Source organism: Medicago sativa, chromosome 2, assembly GCF_051527215.1.
Source record: "Medicago sativa cultivar Bolivia chromosome 2, Bolivia_mono, whole genome shotgun sequence".
Classification (NCBI taxonomy): domain Eukaryota; kingdom Viridiplantae; phylum Streptophyta; class Magnoliopsida; order Fabales; family Fabaceae; genus Medicago; species Medicago sativa.
In genome coordinates, this window is record NC_140750.1 from 62079133 (window position 1) to 62090508 (window position 11376).

Genomic DNA, 11376 nt, shown 5'->3' on the forward strand with positions numbered 1-11376 from the left:
TTTGATATAGTTGACCATGACACAGGGCAGTCATGCGCTTTTCCTCAATCAGATTCAATTGATCATACCTACTTTGGACCCATTCAGCCTCTGATAACTCAGCTTCCATCAGAACTCTCATTGAAGGAATCTCAACTTCTACGGGAAGTACAGCCTCCATACCATATACCAAAGAGAAAGGAGTTGCCCCTGTTGACGTGCGTATGGAAGTACGATATCCGTGTAATGCAAAGGGAAGCATTTCATGCCAATCTTTATAAGTCACCACCATCTTCTGAACGATCTTCTTTATGTTCTTATTTGCAGCTTCGACAGCACCATTCATTTGAGGCCTGTAAGGCGAGGAATTATGATGCTCGATCTTGAAATCATCACACAACTCTTTCATCATCTTGTTGTTCAGATTCGTCCCATTGTCTGTAATGATCCGGTTAGGGACGCCGTAGCGGCAGATGATATGATTCTTGATAAACTTGACCACCACTTGCTTAGTCACATTAGCATATGATGCAGCTTCAACCCACTTAGTGAAATAGTCAATAGCCACTAGAATGAAGCGGTGCCCGTTTGAAGCTTTTGGTTCAATCCTTCCAATCATGTCAATGCCCCACATAGAGAAAGGCCAGGGAGACGAAAGAACATTGAGTGCAGTCGGCGGCACATGAATCTTATCGGCATAGATCTGACACTTATGACATTTTCTAGCGTGTTTGTAACAATCAGCTTCCATCGTCATCCAATAATAACCCGCTCTCAATAGCTTCTTAGTCATCGCATGCCCGCTTGAATGAGTTCCGAAGGAGCCTTCATGTATTTCATGCATCAATGAATCAGCCTCGTGCTTGTCCACACATCTAAGCAATACCATGTCAAAGTTTCTTTTATACAAAACGTCCCCGTTCAGGAAGAAATTGCCAGACAGTCTTCTTAGAGTCTTCTTGTCTTTATTGGATGCCCCGAGTGGATACTCTTGACTCTGAAGGAAACGTTTGATATCATGGAACCATGGCTTGTCATCAACAACTTCTTCAGCAGTGAATACATGGGCAGGTCTCTCAAGACGTCTGATGCGGATCAAAGGCACTTCATTCCAACGATTTACTTGGTACATCGAAGACAGGGTAGCGAGAGCATCTGCCATCTGGTTCTCATCACGAGGGATGTGGTGTAGCTCGACTTTGTTGAAGAAGGTCAGTAATCGTCTTGCATAATCCTTGTAGGGGATCAAGCCAGGGTGGCGAGTTTCCCATTCTCCTGTGATTTGATTGATTACGAGGGCCGAGTCACCATAAATGTCGAGAATCTTGATTCTCAGATCAATTGCTTCTTCGAGACCCATGATGCATGCTTCGTACTCTGCCATATTGTTTGTACAGTCAAATGTCAGCCTGGCAGTGAAGGGGATATGTGCACCCTCAGGAGTAATAATGATTGCCCCTATTCCGCTTCCATAAACATTAACAGCTCCGTCGAAGATTAGACCCCATCTTGATTCAGGATCTGGACCTTCTCCGAATAATGGCTCGTCACAATCTTTCATCTTCAGATACATAATCTCTTCATCAGGAAAGTCGAACTTGATAGGCTGATAATCCTCGACTGGTTGGTGAGCTAAATGATCTGCAATGATACTCCCTTTGATTGCTTTCTGGGTACGGTACTCAATGTCATATTCAGATAACAACATCTGCCACCGGGCGATTCTTCCTGTTACTGCAGCTTTCTCGAAGACGTACTTGATCGGATCCATTTTAGAAATCAACCAAGTAGTATGATTAATCATATAGTGACGAAGGCGTTTGGCAGCCCAAGCTAGAGCACAACATGTCTTTTCGAGCATGGAATATCGAGACTCACAATCAGTAAACTTCTTGCTTAAGTAATAAATAGCGTGCTCCTTTCTTCCAGTTTCATCTTGCTGCCCGAGCACACAACCGATAGAATCTTCTAACACAGTCAGGTACATGATCAGAGGTCTTCCTTCAACTGGAGGGATAAGGATTGGAGGTTCTAGCAAATACTCTTTGACGCTGTCAAAGGCTTTCTGGCACTCTTCTGTCCACACAATACCTTGCTCTTTGCGGAGTAGCTTGAATATCGGCCCACATGTTGCAGTCATATGAGAAATAAAACGGGAGATGTAGTTCAGTCGTCCGAGAAACCCTCTTACTTGTTTTTCTGTTTGTGGAGCGGGCATTTCTCTGATAGCTCTGACCTTGTCGGGATCTACTTCAATACCTTTCTGGCTGACAATGAAGCCCAAGAGCTTTCCGGATCTGACGCCAAAGGTGCACTTGTTAGGATTCAAACGAAGTTGATACTTTCTCAGGCGTTGGAACATCTTCAGCAAATACTCGACATGCTCATCTTCAGTACCTGACTTGACAATCATATCATCTACATAAACCTCAATCTCTTTGTGCATCATGTCATGGAAAAGAGTAGTCATACCTCTCTGATAAGTAGCACCTGCATTTATTAACCCAAATGGCATTACTCTGTAACAAAAAGTGCCCCAAGGGGTAATGAAAGATGTCTTCTCTCTATCTTCTGGTGCCATTTTGATCTGATTGTAACCGGAGAAACCATCCATGAAGGAGAAAACTTTGGACTTTGCAGTGTTGTCAACTAATACATCAATGTGAGGTAGTGGAAAATCATCTTTGGGACTAGCTTTGTTCAAATCACGGTAATCAACACACATTCTGACTTTACCATCCTTCTTCGGAACAGGCACAATGTTGGCGAGCCACTGCGGGTATTCTGATGTAACAAGGAAACCTGCATCAATCTGTTTCTGTACTTCTTCTTTAATCTTGAGGGCCATATCAGGACGAGCTCTTCTCAACTTCTGCTTGACTGGTGGACATTCAGGCTTCAACGGCAGACGGTGCACCACAATATCAGTATCCAGGCCTGGCATATCTTTGTACGACCAAGCAAATATATCAACATATTCTCTGAGAAGTTCTATCACTCGCTTCTTGACACTTGCTTCAAGTGATGCCCCAATCTTGACCTCTTTCTTGTCTTCTTCGGTACCCAAGTTGATCACCTCTATTACTTCCCCATAAGGCTGAATGGCATTTCTTTCTTGTTCAAGTAACCGAGAGATTTCATCGGGAATCTCTTCATTCTCTTCCTCTTCCGCCTCAAACACAGGGGATTCAAAGTTGGGAGAGATCATAGGGCTATGTTGTTCAAAGGGTTCATTGATGTTTAATCTGCACATATGATTGATGATTTTAGAAAATAAGTAAATGCAGATTTTTCGAAGGTGATCATATTTTTTGGTTTTTTGTATTACCATTTTTCAGAAAAAAGCACAAAAGAAAAAAAATAAAACAAAAGTCGGGAACAAAACGACATTTTTATTTAATTGATGATAATTTTTTTTGAAGCAAATGGCCCTAGATAAATTCACTTTCGCTTGGGGCGGGGCGAAAGGATTTTTTTTGAAAAAGCATAAAAAACAAATGCATTACTTGGACAATTGAGCAACAAAAGGAATATCTACAGTGACCCAATTGTGGCTAGACCCTCCATGAGTCACGAAGCTTCGTGGTATCCCCTCAGGATTGTCTTCAATGATATCATTGGCTTCTGACAGGGCATTAATAAAGCCCGCACTGTGGAAAGTATCTCTTGCTGGCACGACGATATTCCAAGGCAAATCAGTTGACGGAGAGAAACCCAGACCTTCTCGACGCTTGTTCTCTGGCAATTCTATCAACTTCCCCCAGCTTGCAGATCCTCCAGCTTGCACTATGCTCTGAGCATCTTTTAGAGAGAAAATAGATGCTTCACTCTTCTTGGTATTCTCTTTTTCCACGGCAAGTCCCTGGAATGACGTCCCCTCAACACTGTCGGCCTTGATAAAAGAGAAAGACGACAAATGGCTTACTAACAGGGCTTCCTCCCCATTCACAGTTATCAGCTTCCCATTATGCACAAACTTCAGCTTCTGGTGCAATGTAGAGGTTACTGCGCCAGCTTTATGAATCCAAGGGCGACCTAGCAAGCAACTGTATGATGCCCGAATGTCTATCACTTGAAATGTAATCTGGAAGATCCGCGGCCCAACTGTAATAGGCAGATCCACCTCCCCATGGACATCCTTCCTCGAACCATCAAAAGCTTTTACCATTACCTCACTTCGTCTCAAAGGTGTACCCTTGTAAGAGAGCTGGTCATAAGTTGTTTTGGCCATCACATTTAGAGACGAACCGGTGTCTATTAGCACATTTGACAAAGTGTCGGTTTTACAATTCACAGATATGTGCAAAGCCAGATTATGGTTCCTTCCTTCTTTCGGAAGCTCTTCATCACTGAAACTCAGGTTGTTGCATGCAGTGATGTTCCCCACTATTCCTCCAAATTGACCAACAGTCACATCGTAGTCCACAAAAGCTTGTTCCAGGACCTTCATTAAAGCCTCCTTGTGAGCATCAGAATTCAGCAGTAGCGACATTATGGATATCTTTGATGGAGTCTGCATCAGTTGATCAACCACCTTGTACTCACTCTTCTTGATTAGCTTGAGAACCTCATCAATCTCAGAATTTGCATTGGTCCCACTAGGCTGACCGATATCTTTGACTGCACTGGGATCTTTAGCTTGGGTCTCCTCGATTACCGGAGCACTAGCTTTCTTTGGGAGCACCACAGGAACAATACGCCCATTTCTTAGCACTCTACTGACTTCAGCGACATTCCCTACAGACGGCAAAGGTGGTATTGGAACTTCACGACCGTCCTCTATCATAGTGGCATTGTACTTATAAGGAATGGCCTTCTCAGAAGCATAAGGCATCGGACCAGGCAAACAGATCACTAGAGGAGCAGCAACTGACTTTCGACTGTCGTAGAATATCTCCAAAGGCTCCTCTGAAGTTATAACACATACATCATCACACTTTCTTTCAACAACAAGTTCTCCTTGGTCTAAAAGTCCTTGAATATCATCTTTTACTTTCTGACAACCTTGAGGATCTAGAAGACACACTTCACAGGCGGCATGATCATGTTCAAAGAGAGACGCTTGACACATCTTGGTATGTATAGGGACCAAAGGTGTCCGGATGTGTTGGACGTTCAGGATGAGATGAGTCTTCTGGCAATCTTCAATCATGTTGACACTTGTGGTACCATGGTTTGGCAACGGATTGGTTTGAACATTCAACTGCGTATTTAAAGTTATAGCAATTTTCGATATTATGACCTCGGCCTCCCTGATGAAAATCACAAGTCTGGTCAAGTCTATACCATGCTGGCAATTTTTCTGGCACTGGAGAAGGTGCTCTGGTCTGGACCAAATTCTTTTTGAGTAACCCTGGGAGTAATTCTGCATAGGTGACGGGGATCGGGTCAATTTGCATTTTTCGTGGTTGAGAATGTTGTGGTTGATAGGGTTGTTGTTGATATGGACGTTGTTGGGGATATTGTTGAGGGTATTGTTGTGGAGGATATTGTTGTGGATGATGATATTGTTGTGGAGGATATTGTTGTGGATGATGATATTGTTGTGGAGGATAGTGTTGAGGGTATTGTGATTGTTGTGGATATAGTGGGAATTGAGGTTGGCCATTTGGTGGTTGGATGGTGTTGGCAGCAAGTGTGATGGCAGCAACGTGTTGATAGGCTGAGTAATTTTGTTGAGGTCTCCCATGGGTCACCATACCGACCTCTTGTTCTTTCTTTTTCGGGAGGTGATTCCCAGACTTCTTGGTTCCACTTGCAGATGTCCCTTCTTTTACTAAACGTCCTTCTCGGACTCCTTCTTCTAGCCGTACACCCGTAGCAACCATCTCAGCAAAGTCCTTGGGAGTACCTCCGACCATATTCACATAATAAAACTGATTGAGAGTTTTTAAGAAGAGCTTGGTCATCTCCTTCTCTTCTATGCGCGGGCTGACTTGGGCAGCGGCATCCCTCCACCGCTGGGCATACTCTTTGAATGTTTCTTTGTCTCCCTGAGTCATAGCTTGTAGGTCACTTCGATCTGGGGCCATATCCACATTGTAACTGTATTGCTCCACAAAAGCATCACACAGATCTTGGAAAGTTTGGATATTTGTTTTATCTAGATTCATGTACCATTTTGAGGCAGGATTAGCCAAACTTTCATGGAAGAAATAGATAAGGACTGAATCATCCTTGGAATAGGCAGACATTCTTCTCACATACATTGTTAGATGTTCCTCAGGACAGGATTTTCCCTTATACTTCTCGAAGTCTGGTACTTTGAACTTGTGGGGTATTTGAACATTTGGCACCAAACAGAGATCATAAGCAGTCTTCCCAAATACTTTCTTCTTGTGGAGGGCTTTCACATCTCGCTGAATTTCATCATATTTTTGCTGCAAGTCATTCATTCTATCATAGGCTTCCATATCCCCTGCATGGTAGATGGGCTCTTCTTCTTGCGGAATGGTATGCATCACCGGAGCCGAATAGGTCATAGCGGCTGGAGGAGCTCCTACCAGAGGTGGAGGAACATGAGTTGCATTTTGACGAGTAGGCATCGGAACTTCGGTCATGATAGGGCGGAATACTTCACTGAGGCAAACTGGCACACCCCAAGAACGACCTTCTGGCATAGAACTTGAAGCTTCACACACAATGGGACGGAGTATTTCGCCGGCAGTGAAAGGCGAGAACCGAGGTGTAGAACGTTGCGGAGCAGAGTGCATCGGAGTATCAGCACATATTGTCCATCCAGGGGTAGCAGAGGCAGCTGCAGAGGCGGAGGTTTCGGCCTGAGTTCTGACTGGAGGAGGAGGCGGTGGTGCTTGTGCCTGAGATTGTGCTTGAGCTTGTGCTTGAGCCTGAGCCAGTGCTTGAGCTTGAGCTTGTGCTTGAGCTTGTGCTTGAACGAGTGCTTGAGCTTGTGCTTCAGCTTGTGCTTGAGCTCGAGCCTGTGCTTCTGCCATTGTCTTCATCACTTCAGCCATCTCGTCCATCTTAGTTTGCATGGTTGACACCTCTTCGCGGAGCACTCGATTTTCTTGTTCGAGATAATCCATCTTCTTCTTAACGTTTGCTCGAGTGTAGATAGTGCGGGTGGGCTTGTAGATGATACGTGGGGCCACCTTTTGAAACGGGCTGACCTTTTTCTGGAAAAGAAAACTTGTGTGAGACTCTGGATTTGAAACTGTGAAATGCAAAATGATGCATGATGTTATGCAAAAATAGACACATTTTTATTTACCGAAGGACTTATATAAAGCAAATTTGTAAACAAACAACTTAAACATTAATAAATAAAGTTTTTACAAGATAATTCCCTTTCTAACAACCAAGCCAAGGGATAGACTTACAAATATAAAACTTTACAAGATAATTCCCTTTCTAACAACTAAGCCAAGGGATAGACTTACAAATATAAAATATAAGACATAAGACAGTAAACAACTCTGGAGGGAACTTTGATCATTCTAGGGAGACGGATAAGAACATGTGTTGGCAAAGAAAGCACTTCGTTTCTTCTTATGTCCCGGGATTTGGCCAATTATGGCCTCCTTCTCTTCATTCAATCTAACAATTTCCTTCTTCAACTCGCTGATATCCCAATCCTTCTGTTCCAGTAGGCCCATTACACATTCATTCTCGCGTACTACTTCTTTATACTCTTCTGTCACTCTTGCATTCTCTTCCATCAACTCAGCTATCTTTTTCTGATATTCCCTTTCAGTCTCAAAGGTCATCGGCATGGGTGGCGCTGGGGTAGTTGCGGACAAGAACCTGGTGAGCTTATAAGGCATTCCAAAGTCAGTGGATCGATCAATAACCCATTGCGTATAGTCTGCATGGACGGCCCCCGTCCGCTTTCCTAACTGGCCTCTGTCTCTCCTCCGGACGGCGTGCCAAGCTCGTGCAATTTGACGCCTCATTCCCGCAATGTCACTCTCATTGTGGTAATATATGTTCTCCAGATGAATGCTGAGAGGCTTTCCTTCCATGGGGAGTCTAAACTGGCGTCTAGCAAGGACCGGATTATAACTAATTCCTCCATACATGCCCATGAGCGGTACATTGTTGAATAACCCGCAGCTATCAATGATGGTTCCCTTGTCGTAAGCTGGTTCATACCACACCACCTCATTTGGAGTAAGGGCCACGAGTCTCTCTGACCAACGGAGGCCATCTGGGTTGGTGGTGAAACGAGGAGTTCGGGGTAAATGAGAGGTAATCCATCTATAGAGCAATGGTGCACAACACTTGATAAGTCCACGACCCGCTAGAGTACGTTCATGGATGGAGTGATAGGTATCGGCTAACAAAGTGGGAGCAGGGTTTTTTGAAAGGAATATTGAAATGGCATGGATGTCGACAAAGTTGTTAAGGTTGGGAAAGAGCACTAGGCCGTAAATGAGTAAGGCAAGGATGGCATCAAAGGCGTCAGCACTGGACATTCTGTAGAAATAGTCGGCTTTTTCGTAAAGGAACTTGGTAGGGAGACCTAAGAGTTTGCTATTAGTGGTAATATGGTCTTTCACTTCTGTAGTTGGTAAATGGAGAGCTTCGGCGATGGTTGAGAATTTGGGAGGATTTTCAAGACCACTGAAAGGTACTTGGTTGAGCACTGGTCGATCAATCCAAAAAGCATATTCTTCTAGAGTGGGAACCAATTGAAACTCTGGGAAACCAAAGCAATGATACTCTGGGTCATAGAACTGAACAAATGTGCCAAGGAGTCCTTCGTCAACCTTCATCCTGACAATACCGAGGAGATTCCCATGGTCCTGATGGAAACGGTCCGAGCATTTCACCTTATTCCCTAGATCCCTTAACCTTACAAGATCAAGCTTCCTGAAGCTATACTGCTTAAGCTTCCTTGTTTTAAAAGTCATATCTACAATGTTTACAATAAAACTAATATAAGTCCTTCAATATTTTGATGAATGGAAAAAAGTTTTCATGAATGAATGCATGGATGTATGATTATGCAAGGAAACATGATGTGGTTTAAGATATACAATGTTGGAGCTTAGGGATAACAACGCCATTTGGTAAGGACTAAGGTTTCCATTTGCACATGTAACAAGGGTTCTATCAAGGTTCCCAAAGTTTTCAACCACGTCCGAATATTTGTTAGGCGACGAGAGTACTCTCGTTCCAACAATATTCATCGGTTAGTCTCGTTTGGGTGTAGTATCGCGTGTCAACCAATACGAGAGTACTCTCGACTAGCCACCGCACTACGTCCTAAAAGGCCAAGATGGGTTAAAGGTGACTAAAGGTTCTCAACTTCGACGGTCACTTGAAAGTAACATGCCATACGCGAGTACTCACGACGACAAAAGTATACCTCCAAGATTCCTCCATTGAGTGGGTTATCACATGTACCAATACCGAAGAGTACTCTTGGCATGGAAACTATGATTATACCCGATCCTATCTTAAGTTCCCTCAAGTCCGGGTGTAGGACTTATCTCACCACTCACGTTAAGAAAGAAGGAAGAAGAAGAGAGAACATATATACAAGTATTTCCATCTTTTATTTTTTGTTTTTGATTTTATTTTTAAGCAAGTTATAGCACAAATATTAAATAAGACCAAGTTAGGCTCAACCCACTTAGGGGGTCCCCAGTGAAGTCGCCATTTCTGTCGCGTCATTTTATCAAGGCTATTTGATTAGCTTATTGACTCACCAATTATTTCACGACTTTTGAAAAAATTTATTTAAATTGGGGGTCCGGGGGTTGGTTACATAAAGGGAAGGTGTTAGCACCCTTTATGTCCGTGGTACTCTACGGGAACCTTTTAGTTTTATTTAAATAATGTGCTATAACTTGCTTATTTTGAAAAAAAGGAATTTTAAGTGATTAAAAAAAAGAGGACCTAATTATCTACATTTTTATTGATTTGAAAGGACGAGTGTCCTCTGCCTACGTACCCGTAAGGGATCAAAACCTCGTAGTTCGGGGTTAAAAAAACTAACGTTTGATTGGTTTTGTGTTTTTTTATTAGTTTTGAAAAATGTTTTGAAATGAAAAGAAGCCAAAGTGGCAAAAATGGGATTGGTTTGTATTTTTTAATATTTGAAAAATGGACTCAAAATAAGTTAAGTTTGATTGACATTTGATTAAGAAAAATAAAAATAAAAAAACGTCACTTGATTTAAGATCAAGGTTTGTTTTAAAAAAAATATTTTTGGTGTTGTTTTCAAATAACTAGAATATATTTAAACTAACGGAGCGTAAAGAAATAAAAGCGTAAGGACCCCATGGTGGCATTTGGACCACCACAAAGGCCTTTTACCTAAACTAACAAGCATAGAAATAAACATACACCCACACACGCACACATGCACCTAGGCTATTACAAAAAGACCTATTAATACATTCTACGGTCTGCAGTAAAAAATAAATAAATTACATTGGGGCCTATTTACATTCTAATTTATGTGCAAGAAACGAAAATAAAAGTAAATTACATTAAAAACCTATTTATACATTTTAAGTTCCATGCGACGAAGTAAATGACTAAAAAAAAATAAAATAAAAATGAGTATGCAATGAGTAGTATAATAAACCTAAACGGAAAAAGAAATGCATGGGGATTAAATAAAAATGTGATGCTTACGAAAAGAAAGAAAAAAAAATAAACGTGAAAGAAATAGAATTACAGCAGGGGGTGCAGGCAGTAATCAAGGAGGTATGCAGTAAGTAAACAAAACTGGGCTTAGTATGAGGGAACTGAACCGGGTCGGGAATGCATGGATCATGGGTTATGGGTCGACCTTGTATGCCTAGTATATAAGGGTTGTGGGACAGATTTTTGTTCATTTGAAACAATTCATTTCTCTCTCTTGCCTTAAAAGAGCTCTGCTTCTCTCTCAGAGTCTCTCTGTTCTTCCTATGCGGTTTCCGGCGACGGTGAGGGAGGGTTCCGGCGGCGGTGCGGCGGCGCCACCGCGACGGAACCCTAGTTTATTATTATTTTTTTTAAATTTTTCCTATTCTCCTATATTCCTACTCCTCTTTCTGTTTCCACTTAAATCTATAAAAATCCACTTAAATCTACAAAAAGGCAGAAAAATTTATACCTTCTTAGCCTCTTAGATGCCTCGGCTTGTTGTTACTGATGCTGGCTTCGTCCTTGGTGCGTGCTTGATATGAACGTGACTGGAAACGAGACTGGTTCGTGAATCGGTTTTACTCCGTCTTTTCCTTTCACTGGATTCGGTTCTCTGTATGCCTGGCTTGTGCGATTCTGTGACTGGTCGGGGTGTGGTGCGGTTCCGATGCGTCGAGATACGGTTATTTGAGTTGCTGGTTCACCGGTTGGAGTTGTTGTGGTCGAGGGTTTACGGGTCAGTGATGTTTTTGGTCGATTAAGATTGATGGCTGTTTGTGTGTGTTTGTGACGATG

General features: G+C 42.5%; 2 protein-coding genes across 2 annotated transcripts; both read right to left on the bottom strand.

Annotated features, from left to right (window-relative positions):
- Positions 1-1968: 1968 nt before the first annotated feature.
- LOC146949456 (uncharacterized) lies at positions 1969-7146 on the bottom strand. Its single transcript, XM_085748528.1, has 4 exons — positions 5289-7146; positions 3486-5182; positions 2171-3224; positions 1969-1986 (listed from the first exon to the last, which is right to left on the bottom strand). Exons 1-4 carry the CDS (start codon positions 7023-7025, stop codon positions 1969-1971), a joined length of 4506 nt encoding a protein of 1501 aa, XP_085604654.1. The 5' UTR covers positions 7026-7146.
- A 133-nt stretch (positions 7147-7279) lies between these two features.
- Positions 7280-9606, bottom strand: LOC146949457 (uncharacterized). The gene has a single exon (XM_085745449.1). It carries the CDS (start codon positions 8850-8852, stop codon positions 7437-7439), a length of 1416 nt encoding a protein of 471 aa, XP_085601575.1. The 5' UTR covers positions 8853-9606; the 3' UTR covers positions 7280-7436.
- Between the last annotated feature and the right edge of the window lie 1770 nt (positions 9607-11376).

Bases quoted from the DNA above. Each gene is read 5' to 3' on its own strand.
- LOC146949456 (XM_085748528.1), bottom strand. From the start codon at position 7,025: ATGGATTATCTCGAACAAGAAAATCGAGTGCTCCGCGAAGAGGTGTCA. The intron at 5,183-5,288 runs GTGCCAGAAAAA...TTAAATACGCAG, and splicing joins AGACCAGAGCACCTTCTCCA to TTGAATGTTCAAACCAATCC. The intron at 3,225-3,485 runs GTAATGCATTTG...TCATATGTGCAG, and splicing joins TTTGTTGCTCAATTGTCCAA to ATTAAACATCAATGAACCCT.
- LOC146949457 (XM_085745449.1), bottom strand. From the start codon at position 8,852: ATGACTTTTAAAACAAGGAAGCTTAAGCAGTATAGCTTCAGGAAGCTT.